We start from the raw sequence: 22679 nt of genomic DNA, 5'->3' as shown, positions 1-22679 counted from the left end.
TATCTACTATCTGACTCCTCCGACGGCATTCATCGAACACTATGCTCAGGATTCGATGTTACCATTCATCAGTTACTGCTATCTCTCCTGACTATCGCCGCAGATCCATGGCCTTTCTAAGACCCCGCCTATTTCCAACTTCCAGCGTGGAGTCACTCATTGTACTGCGCTTCTCTCTCACTTGACTGGGAATGTGTCAAGCTTGGGCGACGCAAGGTGTGATGAACAGACAGTACACCATTGTTCGCTGGATATGACTCGTGGGTCTTGTGTTTATCGTGGCAAAGTTGTCCATTCAGGATTGATCTCACGAGTACTTTTGCAGCAGACTCATATTCGGCATTACCCGTCCTGGCAACATGATTAAATGTCTTCAAATGGCTCATTGACTCGAGCATTGTTCACGGTCATACGTCAATTGTTCACACAATTTATGGGCTTTTGACTCGACGTCCTCGATTGGTTCCTCTCGACTGTGCAAAATGTTGTTCAGGCCTTCTGACCTCAGGTACCACGAGGTACCCCCAACTACAAACCAGGTGTTGCCACGGTCAGCCGGGCAGACCCCATTGACCGTACTCAATTTGCCCCGATATCCCCGTCACCGGGCACGAGGCGGGCGAAGGCACGCATAGTCCCTTTATATCCGCTTACATGCCTGATCTACGCTGTGATTAACTTGCTTTGTTGGCACCAACCGTCAGATTGATCAATTGCGTGCGTCTTCGTCATTGTCCTCTTTTTTCGGCCTCGATTGAGAGCTGGCAACGAGAAGAAGGCACCTGGGGCTCAACTGAAGAACAGGAAAATGAATGTCGAGCCTGGGTGCTATTAGTATCATCTGATCAGACTTGCCTCATGGCTACCTCGTGTTGATATTTACGTCGGCTACGAGTATGGCGCGTATGGGCCTTCGCTGCTGCGTCGTGGATTAATAGGTAATTAGATATGTCACGGGCCTTTGGAGTCTGAATCCTATTGATATCGGGCAAAGGCCTCACTGGTAGCCCCCTTCGTCGCGGCTCGTCTCTTCGCTTCGCGCTTGACGCAATATCACCGCGATTCAGATTACTCGATAGCCGCTTTGTGCTTGAGTCATCCTGGCCCATCTCCGAATGAATTGGCTGAATAAACCCTGACAAACCCCATATTATTTAGTGTATTGTATGGAGAGCCTATCATCACTTATCGAAGGCATCAATGATCATCCCCGGGCTCACGGCGGTGTATGCTTTGTCCATTGTCCATTCGAAGATCAATTTGGGTTATGATTCAGAGACTTGAGATGACCTGTCTTGTTTGTCTGTCGAACACAAGACATTTGCTTCCGCGATCCGCGTCAGCCTCGCTGCGCCATGTCAAAGCAAGGGAGTGCGCATCATCGCAAATATTCGTATTTTTCCGGATTTCGTCCCGACATACAACCTGCAAGAACAAGATCATTCCCGGGCCGCCTTAACCGATATCCCGAAACACTGGCATATCCGGCTATGGGATGAGCCGCACTTTTGCCGACGGTGGTTCAGCGACCCTAGACGACCCTCCATGTCCGAGGACAGCTTACATGGACGAGGAGAGTGGATATGCTCCGGGGAGACATCAACGTCAATTCTACGTTCTCAAGTCGTGATCCGCGTTTAACGTCTCCGAGCTACATCAAGTGGGCGGTGTAATCCTAGGAACAAAACAGTACGTACGGCATTCTAAATCGATCATGGTATGACGCACTCGTCTCAGACTGTGGGGAAACTGGGATGCTCCGAGTTCTCCTGGCGCGTGGTTCGGGAGGATTCAGGTCCAACTTACAATTTGACACACAAAACGCGGGTTCTCACTGTGGCATGTTTTTATCCCACCGAGTGTTGAGGGATGACTGACTGACTGACAATGAGTGTAATTTATATCCGCGGTGAAGGGTCTGCGAAGAAGCATCGGTGCACACACGTGGTCGGCTCTAAGGGGCGAAAAGCGGAATTGGTCTTCGTTGGGCGGGATGGGTTCCCTCGCACATCCACCGAGCGACCTGCAAGTTGAAAATATTCCCAGAACGTTCTATACATTGTACCGAGTTTTTGGTGTAGTGGGCTACACGTGTTACAGCGAAGGGCACATGTACTGCCTTTCTGGAGGCCGTCCTAAATGTCGTAATCATGTTCCATCTAACACAGCGCGGGCTGAAGCGAGTACTGGAATACGTACAGCAAAGTGGGGTAAATGACAGCAAGATCCTTGCTATCCGGTGGTGACGTCTGAGCTGGAGTTAAAGCCCTTGCTGTGCAACTGCGTGACCCGCAGGGGAGCGGGACAAGGGCGCGGTATGTTTGATTGGCCGACAGGAAACGGAAATATGAAGAGGAAAGGAAAAATAGCTTTCGCTAGTCTAACTCCAACGCCACCGGATTCGATGCTACGACCGAGAAGTGGGATCGTAGTGGGACGACGAATGTATAGCCACCACGCAGGTCTCCGTAGAATCTAGCCAGACCTTCCTTTCCCTCGAAATATGAAGTCGAGTCAATCTTCATACTTGCCGAATTGAGGATGGTATAACAAGTTCACGGGTCTTGGATGCCTCAAATGGAATCTTTAACGTCGAGGAAGAGAGAAATCCGAGAATAGAACTTGAGCATGTGAAAACGTGAAGGGTCAGTATCGTAGGTTGGATATTCGTGTGGTCCGTGAATATGGATAGGGACGGGGACGGAACCGTCGGCGGAGGGTGACACATGATGCCGCGGGAAGACGGCAGGTTAGTTCTGCGTGGGTACAAGCGAGTCAGTACTGAGATAAGGGGAGGGAAAAGCGGGCTCAATAATCTGTGATTAGATAGCCAGATGTACATCTGGGGGGATATCGCCGGCCGAGGAAGACAGCGAATTCGGCGAAAAGACAATAAGAAATCTGTTTATGCGGTGTTTGGCTACGAAATGGATGTGATCCTACAAAGCATGGGTGTCTATTGCATAAGCGGAGGGATGCTTCCCTCTCATTGTTTCCTCCAAATCCGGAGTACCGCGAAATGAAAGTATCCCAATACGGTCAAAGCGTCAACCTCCAAACGGATGCAGGTTTTAAGTTCAACGGAACTTTTCGATGTTCGATTTGATCATGGTATATAACGGGCGGTCCGTATTGTTTTCGCTTTGTGTGCCCCACTCGCCCAATTGTTTGCTCGATAGCGCGCTTTGTGAGACAAAGAAAAACAGTTCAGTAACACGCCTAGCGAAACCTATTATTCAACCCAATCCTCATCCATCTCCTTTCTTCTTTCTCATTATTCCCCCTTCCTTCAGAACCGTTCACTCACCTTAGCAGCCATTGTTCCAGTCCTCGAGACAGAACAATCATGCCTGCGTTCCGCACACACGATACCCTTTCTCAATGTAAGCCCCTCTATTCAACAATTAGCTCACTGTCTCCCCAGATAACGATCCCAGTCACTCACCTCTATCTCCCCCAACAGCACTTGAAGTGATTACGGACGCCATCCAGCCCCCAACCTTGGCCATCATTTCTCCGACGCCGCGCGCCTTCACTTTCCCTATTGACCAAAACGAAACCTGTCCTTACTCGTCGCCTGTAAATTCGCCTTTTGAGCCAGATCTCCGGAAGCTCACGCTCACCCCTTCACGCCCCACACTCCTTCGCACTCTTTCCCCTGTATCTCCCTCATCATCCAGTTCATCAGGATCGACCTCGGTCTTTTCCTCGACATCATCATTTACTACCTTATCTTCTGGACCTGCATCGCCATCATCGCACAAACGCCGCAAGTCGTCGATATGCAGCGACATCGAGCGTAGACCAAGAAAGGGCGACGAAGACTATATCAAGCGCCCTGAAAATGCTTTCATCCTCTTTCGCAGGAAGTGCTGTGAAGAGCGCCAACAGGCTCAGGAGGAGGCGGTATCAGCAGCATACGCTGACGCCCCAACGAAGAAGCAGCGACAGGCAGATCTGTCAAAAACGATCAGTCAACAGTGGAAGGCGCTTTCTGCCGAGGAGCGTCTGTACTGGGAAGAGCTGGCCAAGGAAAAGAAGAAGGAGCATGAGCAGATGTACCCGAATTACGTCTATCGCCCTCAGCGATCGAAGGACAAGAAGGGGAAGAAGAGTAAGCGGGGCGAGTTTGAGCACGAGACAGACTGTGAGAGTAGCATCTCCTTTATGCTTCCATTGTCGCCTCCGACTGTGATGAAGCACGGCCGTTCTGCGTCCGCTCCTACTCCCCCACCTGCTCAGCAGAGGATTCAAGTTCCGACGGTTTACATGCCTTCGTGCCCCACATCGCCGTCGCTGTTGCCAATGATCAGCCGCCGCTCGTCGCATCCAGACCATGGAATGAATTCGTCAGCATCACAGTTCGATTTCTTGCCCCAACAGCAGTTTTCGCACCCTAACGCCTACATGGCAGGCCTTGATGTGAGTACCCGAATAACGTCCGACCTCGTGTTCAGGCTGATAATCGCACCCAAGGCCAATGGATTCTATCACGGGATGTTCGAGAACCCCTCTGCACCCCATCCACTGTCGATTTCCACCGATATGTCCATGCTCCACGCCAGCCAACAGATGGTTTCGCCAGCGTCGTCAATAGAGTCCGGGTCATCCGGCCCGCATACCGGCCCTTATACGCCCGTCAATTGCATGCCTGCCGCATTCTCGTTCCACGATGCGTCCCATGATCTTGACTGCATGAATGAAGCGGAAATAGATTCGCCAATGTCTGGATCGCCTTTGGATAACGTGCACTTCGGGTACTCCCAGTCGTATTCTTGGGAAGGACAGGGTGCGTGGGAGAGTCATGGCGACCTTCTTGCTGGAGACGAGTTCGACCTGAACGCTATCCCTCCAATTCAACTTGGTATGCCAGGATGCGGGGGAGAGTTGGCGTCCATGAGCCAGCACCAGTCGGCATTCGACATAGACTACGCCCCTGGCTCCTATGACGCATCGTCAATGGAGGCAAACCAATATCCGCTCGAAGCACAAGGGCACGAGACGTTCGAGCAGATGTTCAATTTTGAAAACATGCTCGTAGCACCTGCCGGATTCTGATCGCTCAACCGATGTATGCTGGCGTCATCGGCCTTGGGGACATTTTTATACGGACACCTTGTAAAACCACCTCTCCATCACATCCGCATCCACGTCCACACGCGGGCCACTTTTTCTTCCGTGTTTGATCTTGGTTTCTGTGGATACAATGTTGTTGAATTAGCTGTAGTCATACATACGTTTGTTTTTATGTGCATACAAACTCACATCCATTCTGCGCACAATACCCTTCGTGCGCTACCCACCATCCCTCACTTATGTCCACTCCTGACGATTTTACGTATTCCCCCCACCCTCCCCATTCATACCACACCCCTCGCACGTCACGAAGATACCCTGTTGTTGTAAATTTGGAGAGTATTATGCTTTTGTACCTACCGAGTTGCGCAGCAGAATGCAGTCTTTGGAGACCCCGCCACTGTGAACGTGTGCTGAAAGGGATTTGAATTTAAATACGATTGACGGAGCAAGTGCCTTTGATTGTGGTAGGAAGAAAGAGGGGACGGGTGATTCCCGTGAACGTTTTACTCTGGCTTTTTGGAAGAGGTACGATCATTGGAGGTGTCAACTACATGATATATACATGAGGTGTCCACGGAGACGGTTTCTGAGGAAACGTGTTAACCCTAACCCCAAGATTTGTGATTTAGAAAGTACACTTGGCTTGCGCAGTGCGCACACCCAAGGCCTTGTACTAATTCTGTAGGCTTCTGGATGTCGTACCCCAAATTACCTGCAGTTCCCTGAAGGATTAAACTTTCTTGAATGAGAGCCGACGTAATACGGTTTACTGGTCGCGCTCAAGTTACCTGACTGCGGGAACAAGCGAATTCCCACGGATCCGATAACCGCCTGTGACCAGCACAGCAAATGACTTTGTAACTTCAAGACTTGTCCCCACCACCCATGTCGCTTCCTCGCTCAGACTATGACCCTCGCAGGGTGTGTTTAAACCCGTTCCCAGATCTCAACTTGAACTTGGGAAAGCATCGCCGGACAATTGGTATTTACCTCGCAGGCGCCTTGGTCTGTGCGCTTCCTCTCAACCTACTTACCCTGATGCTAACTTGCATGCCCTTGCGCAGTTCGCACTTGCAAACTGGACTTTCCTCGACGCTGCTATATTGTCTGCACATGCTCACCCGCCTTATGAGGATCCCCAAATCCCGCCTCCCGTGCATGTGCAGTTCGTCGATTGGGTGCCAGGCATCTGCTCGCTCCTTGGCATGCTCATTATCAACTTGATCGACAAGGATAGGATTAGAGGGGATGATTATGGAGACTCTTCGGCTGTGTGGAGGGCGCGGCTTTTCCTGTTCATCGGGTTTGCTTTCATGGCTGGTGGATTAGCGGGGAGCGTGGTAAGCCTCAACCTTTGCTTGAAACCACTAAATATTCATATTCAATTGTTCCTTTTAGTCCCTCCTCGTGCTGAAATACATCATGAATGACTACCCCGAGCAGTTCACATACTACGGTTATGCGAACGTATCGCAGAACGTGGCTTTGATGCTGTCGGCAGTTGTGCTTTGGATTGCTCAGAGTGTGCAGACTGAATATGATTATAGCCTTACGCTTTAGGCTATGGCAGATACGACGACTTTTATTGATGTTGTTGAATTGTTTCAGTGTAGCTTTGAATATGTATGTTTTTTTTGCGATTTATTGGTGGGTATGATGGTGGGCGGCAACTCGGGAAACAACATTTAGACGGACGGCCGGCGGGGACGTTCGAGTGTCCGAGTCTTCGCTGTTAGACCCTTCAGACTTCAAGATGAGGGGAGTCGCGAAGTTCTCTGATAGAGCTGAGTACATGGCAGACGCGCAATGACAGATCAGATAGTCGACCACTGAGGCTGAACAACTGGGTAGAACCCAGAAAATAAGATTTCGCAAGGGTATCTCGATTACTGAGGCCTGAGGTCTTGTCGTCAAGGAATGAAATTCGAGTCTCCAACGTCGTACACACATTCAATACATCAGTTCCCAGTAAAAATTACCAGTAAAAATAACAACCTTCATGAATATCAAGTGAATTTTTCCTAGCTCTCAGAATGAAAAACACGCCTGAGTTAGTCCCTCCATAGCCCCTGAGGAAAGTAGCCAACAAAGCGTCCGAGCATATATGTACTGAGCGTTATACATCACGAACGGACTCTGACAGTATCTCGTGCAACTTGTGATCACTTGGTGAGAGGTATCGACTGATTGGCATAAACCAGTGAGAGCAGAATAACTTACCGGACGTTGATCTAGCATTAGATCTCCGTAGAAGCAAACAATCTCTGTGGGACTGACTAGCTTGATAGTTAATTGTTTAGCTGCTACGATAGAGGATTATTCACAAAGAGGAGCAGTGCTACCGCCCCGCCAGTGTGACCAGCCATTTACACTGGTCGTGTCCAGGTTGTCGATACCGATGATTTTGCAGGATTGGTCGTGCGCGAGGAAGGGCTCAAAACGCGACAGACACCTGGGCTCAGATACTCGCTGTCAGATCCATCGAACCTCTGCATATAATATTGACATGTTAAGCGTAGAGCTACTGAAGACAAAATCACTTACAGATTGCACGAGTCAAAGGTGAGTTCTTTTGGCGAGCCCTAAGCACTTGATAAGAACACCGTCGACATCATAGATAAAATTCTCACCCATTGAGCTACCTCGTCATTGCATAGAGTCAGTCGATATATGTGAAAGCGGAATAGCTGACCTGAAGTCGATCTACCGTCAGATCGCCGCACTAACCAATTGCAAATCATGATGCATAGTACCATTGGTCAGAACCACATTGACTGAGCCAACGCAGCGCACGTATGCTAAATGGATACTGTAGCCGATTACAGGACAACCAAGATGGCTAACTAGAGTGGTGACCAGCTGGGCGAGCGTTCGTTCGCGCCACAGACAAGTTGGTTGCCAGTCTAAACAGTCTGTTTGCACGCCACTCCTTTGCGACGGTCACCGAACGGGTGAGATTTTCCTGTAAGAATGTTTTCAGACACTCAGTGCGGAGCGCCAGACAAAAACAAGACCTTGTTCTTGCTGGATGCTCATTTAGCCACACATGTAAATGAAGAAATTTAGCAATAATATCGAGTCTCATAGAGCAGATACAAGAATGGTCAACAGTGGCGTTGTGGGCAAGGGTGGCGACTTCGAAATCTGGTTGGCAATCTGTATGTTGGGTGGTGATGAGCCTCAGGCTGTTTCGCGAAGCAGTACGCCACCCAACGGGTGGAAATTGGCTACAAGAATTTGTTCCTCATTCAGGCACTGCAGCGGAACGCCAAAAAAATCGTCCGCGGTTTTTCGTTCTAGACATGCCGATAACGAACAATAGTAATAATGTCAGGCTCGCGGCGTTATACAATAGATACAAGAATAGGCATTTGACTCACTTGGAGTTGCGATTATCCTCGGTAGCAGCGCTGTGGGCAAGAAAGTGGCGCCATCGAAGTCTGATGCGTAATGGTAGTCTCCCGTAGTCAGACCTTGGTAGAATGAAGGTCGTTCCTGAGTATTGCGCCCACTAGCCTTCGCCAGGGTCACGGAACGGGCTGGATCTGTTCCAATAATGCTACGGCGGACCGCCAAAAAAATCATGGGTGTTCATTTAATGATACCCGAGACGAACAACAGCAATCAATAGGATAGGCTCGTAGATCAAGATAGACAAATTGATTTGACTCACTGCAGTCGCGATTCTGCTAATTGAAGAAATCACAGTGGCGCTGTGGGCGAGGATGGCAGATTTGGAATCTGATGCCATCTTGTTAGTGATACAGATCTGCAAATTTGACCCCTCTGTCAGCGGTATTGCCAACACGCTAAAACAAAAGAACAAGGTTGCGATCATGCTCGTTGGAGGAATCACGGCGGCGCGGCGGTGGCCGACATCGAGACTTAATGCATGATCGGTAGTGATGCCCATTGCAGACTCGACTTCTTTCAGGCTAGCCCCAAATCTTAGATATTTTGGCGCCTAGAACAAAAAAAATACTTGAAGTGATAATCATGCATATAGGCGTGTGTGGGCGCCATCGAAAAAAGTTGAAAATTGTGGCAGTGACTCAATACGATGTGAACCTTCTGTAAACGTTAACCGTGACTCGTCCGGCTCTCTGTGAATCTTACCTGCATTCTACCATCAACCTTCGAAGTTCCAAGTGTCGATTGTGGCCTTGAATCATGTCAGAAAATAGCGTTGTTCTGACTCAAAAGCGAACCTCAACTTGAATCTGCGATTTCTTGCCTTCAACGAATTCACTTTGTTTTCCTTCTTGTCATCATGGTCAATAGTGCTGGCGCCACTGCGCCAACGACACCTCCTCGCAGCCTTCATTCTGAATCCGTGCTCAAGTCTAGGCCACTTGCAGTTGGCTTTGCCGCTGTCGGCGAACACATCAGTACTCTATGCGTCAATTATTGAACCTCGTCATGCACTCAGGGTCACTGACGATGTCCGACCATGGATCGCTTGGGATGCCGACAACTACAAAGAATCCGATGCAGCCGGAATGCTGCAGCAGCTCCTTTGTGGCTTCGAGGCTCTTCGAGGAGTGCCCCAGCAGAGAGAAGTCGAAATTACTTCAAGATTCCCTTGAAGCCGTGCTGGACAAGATTCTGTAAAGGCGCATACGCCCGAAATTACAGTATCATTAACTTGACTGCTTTGTCAGTGGCGGTTCACACGGTGTGAAAGGAGCGCTTGATGCCTTTGTCCAATACCAATTGCACCGTAGCCACAGTCTTGCGAGCATTTTTTGCGTGCGGCGGCCGGCCAATGCTGCACCCTTCGAATTGAGCGACGTGGATTTGTCCGGACTACCTGCTTCTCCGAGCGACAACGAGACCGACATCCTCTTTCGCCATAACGACAAGAACATCATCCAAAGGCACCTGGGCCTACCGTCAACGCCAAGCTTTACATCGTTCTCGTCTCTTGGAAAGCGGCGAAGGGGGTGGCGAAGGATGGCGGGTGTAATGGTAAGGGGAAGGGCCTGGGGAATGGTAGTAATGGTACCGACGAGCAAAAGACAGAGGCTAATTTTTACGTGAACCAAGTGCCGACCGAGCCCGACCGCAACTTCAAATGGATCAATGTTCTATCAACCGTGGAGTTCAAAAGCAAGGGCGGTACCCTAGCTCCTCCAGCATTGCACTACCAAGTGACGGAATGCACTCTCCCTAAGCCAGGGTTCAAGTATTTGAACCTTCGGAAGGCAACGAAGAAATCTGCTGAGCCAATGGCTTCGGCTGTTCGAAGCTCCAACAAGCCATTGAATGAACGTAAGTCACCCAGAGGGTTCACCGACTACTTCATTGCTGACTTTCGCGCGATTTAGCACAACCCATACTTGTGCCCGAGCGACAAATAACAAACGCGGCTCTGATGATGTACCCTCTAACAAGCGCCTCGAAATCGCCAACCGAAGCAAGACTGCCGATGAGAACTACATTGGCGAGGACTGCACTGACGAGAAGGAGCCGAAAAGTTCCGTCCTAACATCTAGAATGGATTGTATGTCGCGGAGATATTCGCAGCCAACAGCGTCAGAGCGAGGCCGAAATACTCGCGAAGGTGTACGACATTGCGGGAAAGGAATTGAAGGCGGGGCACGTCCCGAACATGGTCTGGTTCCACAAGTTTGAAGAGACCTTCACGGCGAAAATCAAGAGGGCGCTAGGAATTCAAGACCCTGACGCTGAAGGACGCAGCTGTGTATTGATTATCATCGTGCTCGGGAAGCTCATCCTGATCACGTCGCTGAGCGAGAACGAATTGCTTCACGCATGGTGGAAAGTGGTGGTCTGTAAGCAGTGATATTTGTATACGATAGTGGCGCGGCAATCAACAGTGTTTTACTGTCACTCTTCTGTCCAACCCTTTCGTTACAACCCCCTGATAATTTCTATCCTCGACTGTGATCCGCTATCGCGAGCAAATCAGACGGTAAGCTATGGACTTATCGCTGTTCTCGGATACTCAACTACACGCCGTGACTGAGCGCTTTTGACTCACTTCTGACCTAATGCAGTACGTACGTGAAACATTGCGACAAATCACGACGCAGTAGCTGAACCAGTCTCATAGCCTCGGATGGACAAGATTGTCGTTTCATTGCGGGAAACAACACAACGACCATCAGTTCTCCAAGAGCTTGGCCGACTCCGGGTACTAACTGGACTCGCGGTCATAGATATCATGATGCGGCCTTCTCGTCGGTTTCAGAATCACGCGGTGTTAGAGTTACGGGCTGTTACTTTCCTGTCAGGTTCTTCCATCACGAATTATGCCCATGCAGGAAATTGACAATCGAGGTATCAAGAATAGAGCATGGCGAGAATCTGTCCTGTTTGTGTATCACAGTATGAAACAACCACCTTGAGCTACTTATAAGCTCTATCGCGGGGTTGAGCATTCCAGGCATCTTTCGGTTCTCCTACTGCCCCACTCGTTATCTTTGCGATGACTATCGCTCTGGATTATGGAGCCATGCTCGTCGGTGGCTTGCTGGCCTTCAAGTGCGTGATAAACCTTGATGCAAAAATATGATATCTGTCTGACAGAACTCCTCACAGCTTGTCGGGTTGCGTTAGCATGCAATTCATCGTGTATTGCCGGACGTATTTTCGCGAGAGTTGGCTTTATAAGTCATTGGTACGGACCTTTGTCTTTCAAGTCTGCATTTTTCAATCATCTTTCACAGGTCATTGTGATATGGTATGTTCAAGTGTCCTGTTACATATAAGACGAATGTCGATGGGATTCAGACTGCTTGATTTGTCCCATTCCGCACTTGTGGCAGTTGCCCTCTGGGATTCCATCATCGCAACCTATGGTGATCTGGACAAACTCGACATAATCCCCTGGTACGTGTAGTGTCATTATTTACGATCAGTTGGGAAATTGATGTATATCAGGTGTATTGGTGTGAGCAATCGTACTTTGGACGTCTTAGACCTTCATTAACACAGCCTCATGTAGCCTGCGATTGAACTTACCGTGCGTCTCTACACGTATAGAGCTGCCCAATGCTCACCATTTTCGCTAGGGTATAATTACCTTCATTGTCCAAAGGTTAGTTATGTCATATGAGGAAGATATAGTTCTGACCCGACAGCTTCAGCTTCTTTGCGCACCGAATTTTCATATGTTTCGTACTTTTCTTTGTTCATTGGATTTCACGCACTGATGTCGGCGGGAAGTGCAAAAGAAGCTCGCTGTAGCAATTCCGATTGTAGGTTTCGTGTTTGAGAGTTTGCTACTTAGATGATGAGATTCCCGCTTTCAGGTTGTGCTCTCTTTTGTTCGTTTAGGTGGGTACACTTTGGCAGTGTAATAATGTGAACCTACTATGACCTCTCACTTCAGTTATGGCTAGCGGTAAGTTATTAAGAATTACACAAGTGGTTCTTCTAATCACGCACGTTGTGCCAGTCACAATGAGCGAGATGTGAGCAATCTTTCAAATATGGTTGATAGCCACTGAATCATGTTTGTCGTAGGCTTAGCTTACAATCATACCACACATTCTTTCAACGTGATTTCTCATCTATGATTGTGGGTAGCTTTGTAATACTAACATACCGATAGGATTTTCGTGGATCTTCACTTTGGGCCTTTTAATTTCAGCACTTGTGGATATCATGATCACAACTTTCATGTGCTACATCCTACGCAAAAATGACCAACATTTACAGAGTAAGTTGTTATATAGCCTTAATCACTGTACAGCTAAATTTTGTTCATCTTATAGCACTATCCGTATCATCGACGCCTTGACATTCTGGACAATTCAGAATGGCTCGATGACAAGGTATGTCATCTAAATGCAGACCATTAACTATATATTGATGCCACAGACTTAGTGCTGCGACCATCTCCACATTGCTTTGCGTGAGCATCCATATTAAATGTTCTGTCAAGTTTCGATCACTCAAATATCGCAGTGGAAAATCATGCCTCAGAACCGCATATTCCTAGGTCTTCACTTCGTTGTAGCAAAACGTAAGTCATTTAATATAATCGTAAACGTATCTCATCTGGATATTGTTGGAGCAGTATATGCAAACTCCCTTTTAGCTACGTGAGTCGCATGTCTGATATGATGTTCGGGGCTGCAGTTGAAACTGGTGCGTAGTCTCAATGCCAGAAAGCAAATATGGAATGGAAAGCAATACACTACTGCGACCGATCAACCTATGCCAATCGTCTTTCTGGAGAACTTTGAGCATGCACCTGAATCTCCGATCACGCAACAAGGATTCTCGGCGAGTAACATGGCCGCGACCCGTCGATGATACCTTGTATCTGACACAACTACAGATGCGGCTTGAAACTCACCAACTGGGAGCAGGGCGCCAACGGGGAAACTTGGTGCGTAGTTTTGCCATGCACTTTGAATGAAACTTTTTGACTGTCACAGGTCAAAGGAAATGTTGAGGTGGAGACCTACCGCGGCGCAAACGATGACTCGGTTTGATGGTCTGTTAATGACACTTTCAACTTTCAAGATCATTCACGACTCATCTTGGTATTTGGTATTGAACATGCTTGATCAGTTATCCCACGTTACCTTACATGTTACGCATACTCTTACCTCCTCCGTCAATATGTACTACCGATGGGGAAGGTGCAGCTTGAAGTCTTGCTCGCCGGTGTCACGTTCTTCCGTGACTTCTAGAACCACACTTCGAGTTCCTTGTACTCCCGGCATGACATTTGCCATCTAAGCGCACATTCATGATTGCGAGTCAAAGTACAAAGGCCTCGAAACAGCATTCAACTTGGGCATTCAAATATACTCACTATTTGCTCTTAGGCTCTACTAGTTCGCGCTGATGGCATCGCTCGCTATCTCGAGACGATCTTCCTCTTTACAAAAAATGATACCAGCACCACTCTGATGCCTGTCGTATGTGATAACCATTGCGCGTCTTGACCCTTACTCAATTACACATTTCAGACCATATTCGCGTTGCATACGACTCCCAGGCATGACCCCACCCATGCTAGTCATGCTGCTTTGTGGATATGGTTCCACTTATTCAACGTTGCGAACTAGATCCAGGATCCGGAGGGGGAACGCGAGAACAAGCCCTCTCTTACGAATCCTGCTGGCCGAATTTCTATGGACAGCGCAGTTGGTATGTGCTGGGTGATGAGACAATCTGCTTGCTGCTATTGCTGTAGTACGGCACTCGGGATATGTTGGCCAGCATCGGTTTCGCAGTGTTGACAATATGGTACAACGAGCTCCACGGTGACAAAATGGGATTGTCGAAGAACATTCTCACAGCCATCTTCTATGGGTGTCTGGTGGTCAGAGGAACTGTTACTGCCGGTAAATATATTCCGTTGCAGATAATCCATCATTTTGCTCACCAAGTGTACAGGTCCTCGCAACTCGTATCTGGTCATTTGGTTTGAGCCGTATCTGTAAGATAGATTCGCTCTCTACTACCGCATTTGTAATTTATGTTGTTTTTGAGGGGACTTGATACACTATAATCTTCACGATCAGCGGCGTGTCGGACTTACATAATCCTATAACTCGACTTAAAAAATTGTTCATGGGTAAGCTCAAATTTTATTCCCGCACACCGACTACCAACTTAAATTGATGCTTGAGAGCATCGTCCAAGTCTTTCTGGTGTACCTGTAGGCATGGGAACTAACGGGCTCTACGTGATCCGCTATCGGAACATGTATTTCGAATCACACCATGGCAATTCTGGTTATCCAGAATGGCTTGGCGTACGGGTACTTCAGTTAATACGACAGCCCAATGGCATCGCGATCTATCAACAGGAGTTTGGAGAGATACTGGACGGGTTGAAGAGCCCTTCGGATTGTCCATTATGGTTAGCAACCGGTGACAAATTCGGGGCCCCCTCCCGGGAGCGGCCGGAAAGCGCTTGGCTCTACTGTTATGAGATCGATCTTGATCGCAATATCTTCCACATAGACGGGTTTCCATTTTTCTCCTTGGAATGCCTTCCAGACGATGAAGTTTTTATCCAATCCGTCACCGGATGCCTTCCAGACGAGAATTATGACGAATCCATTTCCGCAGATCATTACGGTCACACAGCTTGCGCATTACAGTGCCCCCCCGAGCACAAGTACAAGAAGCCAGCACCACCGACCGTCGACAATTCTGAGCTCGCGACGTACCAGTCTTTGAGGTGCACTGGGTCTCAGGTGGCTTTGAGCGACCTGCTCGCCATCAGTGACATCCTATGTCAAAACGAGCATGTTCGGGTCTCATTGTTAGAGGTCATGGTCGGGCAGTGCATGCGTAAATCAGACGTCGGAAGAGAACTATACGAGATTGAGCTTGTCAATGACCACAAGCAACTCACGGACAAACAATGGTCGATTGCATTCTTCATGGCCAGCATTACGTTTGTTCCCCAGATGTTTGACGATATCCGGTGCGTTTACCACCCCGTGCCGAAAAGAAAGGAGTTCACATGGGTTCGCGAAGACACTGTTGTTTTCATCGCAACATATTTGAACGACGAGAGTTGCCTACAGGCCTCTGTGTCACGCCTGATCAACGCGATCTCGGAGCAGAAGGATAATCCTGGTTCTTACTTTGGAATCGCGTTTTCCGTCTACCATTGTGTAGTCGTCAAGGTCGTCAAAGACGCACACACGATGACATTCAGCCATACGGACGCCCTCCAATTTTTACCATCATTCTACGCAGAAACGCCTTCTACGCCGGGCATCACTGCTCTCGCCCGTCTTGGCCACCGCATTGAACACGCACTCTTCAAGCGTGTTATAGAGGTCACCGATCACATGCGGCGCTTGAGTTATCGAAAAACAGAGACATTGCCCGCTCAGGGAGCTGATGGTAGCCATGATGTACCACCCAACATCATCTATCCACCGCTTCCTCTTGAGCTTTGGCTAGAGATCGCCCGTTATCTCCCCCGCTTTGATCTCATCACCTTCGGATTGGTCTCAAAACTATGCCGAGAAGCAGCGTTGGTGCTACTCCGTTACCCCCATGTCTATGGCTATCGCCTGGTCGCTGTTCCAAAGATACCCCAGTATTTGCGGGAGAGACACCGCTCTCTGCATACTGCACGTTTTTCCGCTGTACGAGGCGACATTTTTTATGATGTGGATATTGGAATGGAGTGGAAAAATAGAACATCAAAGAGGATCATCACTCCCGTCGAAGTTGGTGATCCGCTTCACTGGCTTATTGTGCACTTTTCAATCTGCGGATGAAAAGCCTTTCGGATTGAAAGTTCTCTTGTTAGTTGTCACCTACTATTGTTACACAACGACAACGCGAGTGTATGTAGATGATTGTCCATAGACATAGATGATGATGTCTGGACAAAACAACAAGAACAGGAACGAGAATGCAAGCGCAGAAGTAGCAGACCAAGTACGCCCGCGCGATAACAAACCACTTTGCCTTGACGCGGCCGTTGTGAATATCGGTGAAAAGAGGATAGGACGTGCCGTAATCGTTGAATTCCACGAAGGCGTGCCAGTTACTGGAGCGAAGTCAGGTAATGGGTGGCTGTGCTTCTTTTTACCTGGTCACTGTCACACGTCGCTTTCACCAAGGGGCCTTAGGAAATTGCCGCATCTGTGCCGCACCCTGCTGCACCCTACTCAACAATGTCTTATATGCCTCTAAAATGCGTCTACGTCGTACGCAACTGTCTGAAATATGATTTAAGAATAAGTAATACTATATTCCAGGTGTTTGTGTAAGGCTAACAGTGGTACTACAGTGATATATGTACTTGATGGGTGCGGCAGTGATGCGGTAGGGTGCGGCAATTCTGTAATCGGGTGCGGCAATTCTGTAGTTGGGTGCGGCAGTGGCTGTGCACTACCGCACCACTGCACCGACACCAAACCACGCATCTTATCAACTCCACTTGCAGCACCGTTACCAGCAGCTGCGCGAAACTTGGTGAGACAACTCAACGACCCCTCACACAGGCTCGCGCCTGTCAGGTTTGGCGCCTCGATGCCTCCGCCTATCATTCAACACCTGTCTTTGCTGGTTGCATGCCTTGCCTGACTTCCCTGTCACACATCTCCTCGACCACGTTCTGCAGCAACCTGTGCAAACGGATACCGGGGCTTTAAGGTATGTATGTCATATCTGTGTGGCCTTTTGTCCTTGCAAACTGAGTCTCGTTCATTTCAGAGTACAAACTACTACTACGAGGCCCCAGCCTATGAAGCCTTGTGTATCTTCCTTGGTCGTGGCCGCGGTTTGGTTTTTTTGGTGCGTTTCTCTTTCTTAACTATGTCAGGCTCACTTCCCTCGCTAAAGTTCGGTCCACACTATTAGTCGAACCATGTCAGACTGATCCGCGATGAAAAGCGATGATGACGCACGTCTACTTCTCCTTCAAATTCTGGTGCGTATGAATCCCGGTCGCCATGATTCCAGTGCTCAGGGAGGCCCTCATAGGGATTCCATCGGTCTTGGTGTGCACCAGCGTCTTTTTCCCATTGTTCATTTCCTGCAGCTCCTGCAGCCAACGAGAGCTCGAACATCTGCTTCTCAGTATGCCAAGACACTCCAAGTCGATGTCTATATCCATCGAGGTCAGATCATAGCTGAGTTGGAGGTCAAGCCAGGCAGCCTGGAGCATCGTGTTTTCTTGCTCTTCGGGAGTAGGAACTGAGTTCACGTCAGGTCCTGACGAGCGACGTTCAATGAGGATATTTTGGGCTGGCTCCTGGAGTAAGTTTTTCTTGCGCTTCGAAACTACGATAGTGCAAGCATGTGCATATGTAGCACAGTTCAGCCGATTGATAATTCGTTTAGCTGCACCAGGGACATGTCTGCCGCACCCAGTACCGCATCCGTGCCGCAACATGCTCAAAATTGTTCTCTGAATTCAGACTCTCAAATGCATTAGTGTGAAGTGGATAATTAAGGAGTCGGACGAGAAACACTCCTAGTTCATTTATTTGGTGCACGAGGACAGTGCAGGCCGAAAATAAGTGTAGTACTTATGATTTGGTATGGGTGCGACAGTGGTGCGGTAGGGTGCGGCAAGTTGCGGCAGTGATGCGGCAATTTACCTGAGCCCTTCACCAAGTACTCGTTGTATCATCCGCTGCAAAGTGCTATCTCATACCTGTCATGCTGTCCGTTCAATCGCACTCTAATTGTTCGGCTTTTCCGTGCGCGTCGTTTTCAGCGCTTACCTCGCGAAATATTCTCGATTCTACTGTTTACCCCAGTGCGCTAAGTGAGTTGTGCGCCTCAGTCAAGCATCACAGGACCGAGTCTCACATAACCTTGTCGTGCCACTTTTGCTGACTTTGACAATATTACTACTGCCCACCCTAGTAGGCCATCTTTTCATCTTAGCACTAGTAGTCTAATCATATCAGCGTCTATTGTGCTGATTTCCGAACGGCCCTCGACAGCATGGAAATACACGTGCAGTTTGAGATTTGAGCCCTCAACCTCTTCTCCTCTTTCTTTCTGCTGAACTCCACCCACGTCCCCATATCCCTACCCTCCGTCTTCTCCTTCCACTCATTCCGTCCGTCACTTAGTTCATCCTCAATCCTCATCGTCTTACTGCATCGCACCATCATGTCCGGTACCTTAGAAAGCCAGTCTATCAGACTTGATGGTGGGTCACTCTGTATCAACTTCGTTTCTTTGTTGATCCTCACACTCTATCTTCAGTCATCAGCGCAAAAAATATCAAAGTTCCTTCCAACCGCATTCCCGCTGGCATTTACGTATCCATCGATGTCCACTCGAGGAGACGCTGGAAATCAGCCATCGGAGTCTTATCATCCGACAAATCTGTAGCATGGGGTGATGCTGTAACCCTGTAAAATCCATGGAAACTGTCGGATGTGGTTCGAGAACTGATCTTCGGTTTACAGGTCATCACAGGTGTCATCTGCATTATCAATCCAGATCAGGGTGTCCTATGAGCTCGATCGAATGCTAGGCAATGGCGAAGTCATCGGGAAACTCGAAACATCGGGGAATGAGTTGCTTGATCATGGAGATGAGCCTTTTGGTGAGTGATTCGCTCCTCATTCATGTACATCCACTAACATCCCGTAGAACTGTCCTTTCCACCTGTTTGTGGTGTTCGCCCTTCCCTCACGCTGAAGGTTGCTGTTGTACATGCTTTCGACAACCTGGACGGTGCACTGTTTGATGTGAGTGATCCAAGACTCTATCCTGTTAGCTTTTGCTCACGGAATACCAATTGTAGGTCCTCGTAGACTGCGAGATTGCTCGAGACACGGATGCGGGCCACGCACGATTCGCCATATACATGACACGCAAGGGGGTCTCTCACCTGAACAATGCTGTAAAACACTTTCAGTTGATTCTGGCCTGCTGTCCGGTCGGCCATCCTGACCACGCAGCAGCTCTCACCAACCTTGCGTGGGCCCGCCTTGAAGGTTATATTCGACAGCACCACCAACACATCAACAACGTTTCTTCCCTCTTCCGCGAAGCCCTTGCATTGCGTCCGCAGGGCCACCCCGATCACGCATTATCTCTCTATTGTCTCATTGTAGCGTTGACCTGGTGCTATGACAGGGAGGACACCACCGTCTGCATTCACGAATCGGCGCAGCTGTGCTGCAAGCTACTGCCCCTCTGTCCAGAGGGCACCTACCTTCGTAGCATTGGCGTAGACAGCGAGGTCGATTATGTGATCCTGCAATGCAACACACTTCCGATTGAAGCGTCTAATGAAGGCATCCACCTTCGACGAAACGTGCTCGAACTCTGTCCTCCGGGCCATCAATACCGTCCCGGCGCCCTCGACAACCTTGCACGTGCCGTTTGGGTACGCTTTGACCAGCATGGCAGCATTGATGATCTAGAAGAGAGCATACAACTTCGTCGTGAAGCTGTCTCTCTGTGCCCTGAGGAACATTCCAGCCGTGGTACTTACCTGAACAACTTGGCATTCTCACTCAAGTCCCGCTTTGATCACCAAGACAAATTTCATGACCTCGATGAGGCCATCACTTTGTACGAAGAAGCACTGCGCCTGTGCCCTGTTGGGCCCGAATCTCGTGATCTCTCATTGAGCAACCTAGGGGGCGCCCTTCTCATCCGTTTCAACAAACGCGGTGACATTGATGACATCACCCGAGCTATCAGCCTCCATCGCGAGGCATTGATGTTGCGCCCATCTGGGAATTCAAGTCGTTACACCACGCTCAACAACCTTGCCGTCACGCTTAAAACCAGATTTGAAAATTCACATGTCAGCGAGGAATCTGCCGAGGATCTTAACGAAGCCATTGATCTGTATCGTGAATCCCTTCGGCTACAGGGGCATGATCATCCCGACCTCCATAAAACTCTTTTCAATTTGAGCTCGGCGCTCTGCACTCGTTTCACGCGAACTCGGAGGAATGAAGATGTCAAGGAGGCGATTGATCTCTGTGAAGAATCATTGTTGGCATTGCCTTCATTGCACCCGTATAGATACTTCAGCTATATGCGGCTGCAGGAGGCCTATTTGTCTTGTTACCGAGTGCACAACAACCCTGTCGACTTGTCACTTGCAGTGGAGAACTTCAGACTGGCGTCAGGACACCCTACTTATGGCTTCCCACATCGCATTGTGACAGCCCGGAACTGGGTCACCGCAGCAGAGGAGCACAGTCATACATCTGCGCTGGAGGCCTACAACACATGTTTTGACCTTCTTGACAGTCATCTAGCAACACGATCATCGACAATTTCACGGCGCGAAGCTGCCGCTGCCTTCCGTAACACCAGATCGCTGCCTGTTGATGCAGCATCGTGTGCCATCTGCCTTGACAATTTACGACGCGCAATCGAACTCGTGGAGCGGGGTCGTGGCCAACAGTGGTCATTGACCTCTCGCCTGAGGAGTCCACTCGAAGACCTCGAGTCCACAAATCCAATCTTAGCTCACAAGTTCTCGGAGCTGAGCAAGCGTCTGTCTGACGCTCAAGGTTCCGCAGCAAGCACAGACCGAGCTGCAGCGGATCGTGCAGCTATCAAGTACAGGAAACTGACGAAGCAGTGGGACGCTGCGGTAGCTCAAATCCGTGATCTTCCAGCTTTCTCGCGATTCCTGCTCCCGCCATCGTATGCAGAATTGCAAGTGGCAGCGTGCCATGGCCCAGTCATCATCCTCATCGCGAGCGAATGCTCATGCAGTGCCATCATTGTCCCGACGTCAGGGGAACCCCGCCACGTTCCCTTCCCACGCATCACTCTCGCAGATCTGGAGCAGCTCAAGGACGATTTTGCTATGGCAATCCGGCACACGGTTTGTATGCACCCAAGGGAGCCGAGGGAGAAGTTGCGAAGACGCTTGCGAGTACTATGGGACGATATCATGCTGCCCATTGTAAATGTCCTCCAGGATGACCTGAAATTGCAGCGTCAGTCTCGAATATGGCTTTGTCCGACGGCAGCCTTCACGTCCATTCCTCTCCATGCAGCTAACCCCTTTCGGTCCAAGGCAGACCGCTCAGGGCCAGAGGAATGCCTGGAGGATATATTCGTTTGTTCTTACACGCCAACGCTTTCGGCTCTGATCAGGTCTCGACAGAAGATGGAGACTTGCGTCACTCAGACCTTCACAGCGATCGGACAAGGTGAACCTGGCGCAGGGCAAGGCGAGGTGCTCCCTGCTGTCAACAGCGAACTTAAGCTTGTCCAAAAACTCATTCCTCCCAACGTCAAGTTCACTAATCTTTCGAAAGACGACGCCACTCAAGCAAGTGCACTCGATGCTTTGCGACATAACACCTGGGTGCACCTCGCTTGTCACGGGAAGCAAGACCTTGAGCAGCCTTATAATTCAAGTTTCGCCATGAGAGACACACCCCTTACGCTACTCGACATCATGGAGAACAATTCTCCGCAAGCCGAATTCGCGTTCTTGTCGGCGTGTCATACCGCCGTCGGCGATGAGGAGACGCCTGACGAAGCCGTCCACCTCGCAGCTGGACTCCAGTTTTCTGGTTTCAAGAGCGTTGTAGGCACGCTGTGGGGGGTCAATGATGCTCTTGCAAAACACTTTGTGAAAGCTTTCTACGAGAAGATGTTCGAGGATTTGGAGGATGGTGTCATGGACTGCACGAAGGCGGCGCATGCAGTCAACTATGCTAGAGACTCCGTGAAGACGAAGGTGCCGCTCGAGCAGAGAATCGTCTTTGTTCACATCGGTGTGTAGTTCCTGCTGTATTGCTTGCGACTGGTACGCTTTCATGGGTTTTTTTCATTACGTTCTCTTTCGCCCTGTTGTTTATAGTCACGATCGTGATACTTTTACGCCCCTGTTATCTCGTTCGCGTATCCTCTCGTGTTATTGTCCCCTAGTATCTGGAATATCACCATCCACTCAAGATATCCCGTTATCGGGAAGACCGCGGATGATGTGTACGTATTGCGGACGTGGCTCCTGGCGAACGTACAGTTGTCGCTCTAAACATAAAGCATAAGAAGTGGAGATTACTTTACTGCGCTCGCTAATCGCGAAACAACCCTTCGATATTCGGTTTCAGTTAGTATGCCACTTGGTGATCGAATAGACGCGATTCAGACGCGACTGGATCACGTGACTAGTGATTTCTC

At 49.3% G+C, this 22679-nt stretch overlaps 7 protein-coding genes across 7 annotated transcripts; 6 read left to right on the top strand and 1 right to left on the bottom strand.

Moving 5' to 3' along the window:
* Positions 1-2955: 2955 nt before the first annotated feature.
* DEU56DRAFT_261385 (uncharacterized protein) lies at positions 2956-5187 on the top strand. Its single transcript, XM_041345344.1, has 3 exons — positions 2956-3383; positions 3464-4422; positions 4477-5187. Exons 1-3 carry the CDS (start codon positions 3347-3349, stop codon positions 5056-5058), a joined length of 1578 nt encoding a protein of 525 aa, XP_041210160.1. The 5' UTR covers positions 2956-3346; the 3' UTR covers positions 5059-5187.
* Positions 5188-5830: 643 nt separating this feature from the next.
* On the top strand, positions 5831-6802 carry DEU56DRAFT_793991 (UPF0220-domain-containing protein). The gene is made up of 3 exons (XM_041352786.1): positions 5831-6084; positions 6144-6419; positions 6478-6802. The coding sequence occupies exons 1-3, from the start codon at positions 5965-5967 to the stop codon at positions 6637-6639; spliced, it is 558 nt and encodes a 185-aa protein (XP_041210159.1). The 5' UTR covers positions 5831-5964; the 3' UTR covers positions 6640-6802.
* A 2547-nt stretch (positions 6803-9349) lies between these two features.
* DEU56DRAFT_754735 (uncharacterized protein) lies at positions 9350-11374 on the top strand (the record flags this gene model as incomplete). The annotated part of the gene is made up of 9 exons (XM_041349845.1): positions 9350-9467; positions 9509-9686; positions 9741-9870; positions 9957-10350; positions 10430-10555; positions 10596-10874; positions 10902-11014; positions 11100-11102; positions 11156-11374. 9 exons carry the CDS (start codon positions 9350-9352, stop codon positions 11372-11374), a joined length of 1560 nt encoding a protein of 519 aa, XP_041210158.1.
* A 156-nt stretch (positions 11375-11530) lies between these two features.
* Positions 11531-13365, top strand: DEU56DRAFT_733676 (uncharacterized protein; the record flags this gene model as incomplete). The annotated part of the gene is made up of 11 exons (XM_041348346.1): positions 11531-11586; positions 11644-11715; positions 11815-11943; positions 12172-12306; positions 12571-12605; positions 12659-12770; positions 12822-12881; positions 12934-12961; positions 13015-13072; positions 13127-13151; positions 13206-13365. 11 exons carry the CDS (start codon positions 11531-11533, stop codon positions 13363-13365), a joined length of 870 nt encoding a protein of 289 aa, XP_041210157.1.
* Positions 13366-14770: 1405 nt separating this feature from the next.
* DEU56DRAFT_733919 (uncharacterized protein) lies at positions 14771-16312 on the top strand (the record flags this gene model as incomplete). The annotated part of the gene is made up of 1 exon (XM_041348357.1): positions 14771-16312. The coding sequence occupies one exon, from the start codon at positions 14771-14773 to the stop codon at positions 16310-16312; it is 1542 nt and encodes a 513-aa protein (XP_041210156.1).
* Positions 16313-17269: 957 nt separating this feature from the next.
* Positions 17270-17937, bottom strand: DEU56DRAFT_793959 (uncharacterized protein; the record flags this gene model as incomplete). Its single annotated transcript, XM_041352785.1, has 4 exons — positions 17270-17336; positions 17399-17583; positions 17610-17738; positions 17769-17937. 3 exons carry the CDS (start codon positions 17935-17937, stop codon positions 17399-17401), a joined length of 483 nt encoding a protein of 160 aa, XP_041210155.1. The 3' UTR covers positions 17270-17336.
* A 1437-nt stretch (positions 17938-19374) lies between these two features.
* On the top strand, positions 19375-22278 carry DEU56DRAFT_870646 (CHAT domain-containing protein; the record flags this gene model as incomplete). The annotated part of the gene is made up of 3 exons (XM_041355647.1): positions 19375-19612; positions 19796-20621; positions 20646-22278. The coding sequence occupies 3 exons, from the start codon at positions 19375-19377 to the stop codon at positions 22276-22278; spliced, it is 2697 nt and encodes an 898-aa protein (XP_041210154.1).
* Positions 22279-22679: the final 401 nt, after the last annotated feature.

Source organism: Suillus clintonianus, assembly GCF_016758775.1.
Source record: "Suillus clintonianus strain FC179 chromosome Unknown DEU56scaffold_23, whole genome shotgun sequence".
NCBI lineage: Eukaryota > Fungi > Basidiomycota > Agaricomycetes > Boletales > Suillaceae > Suillus > Suillus clintonianus.
This window is presented reverse-complemented; position numbering and strand designations above follow the sequence as displayed.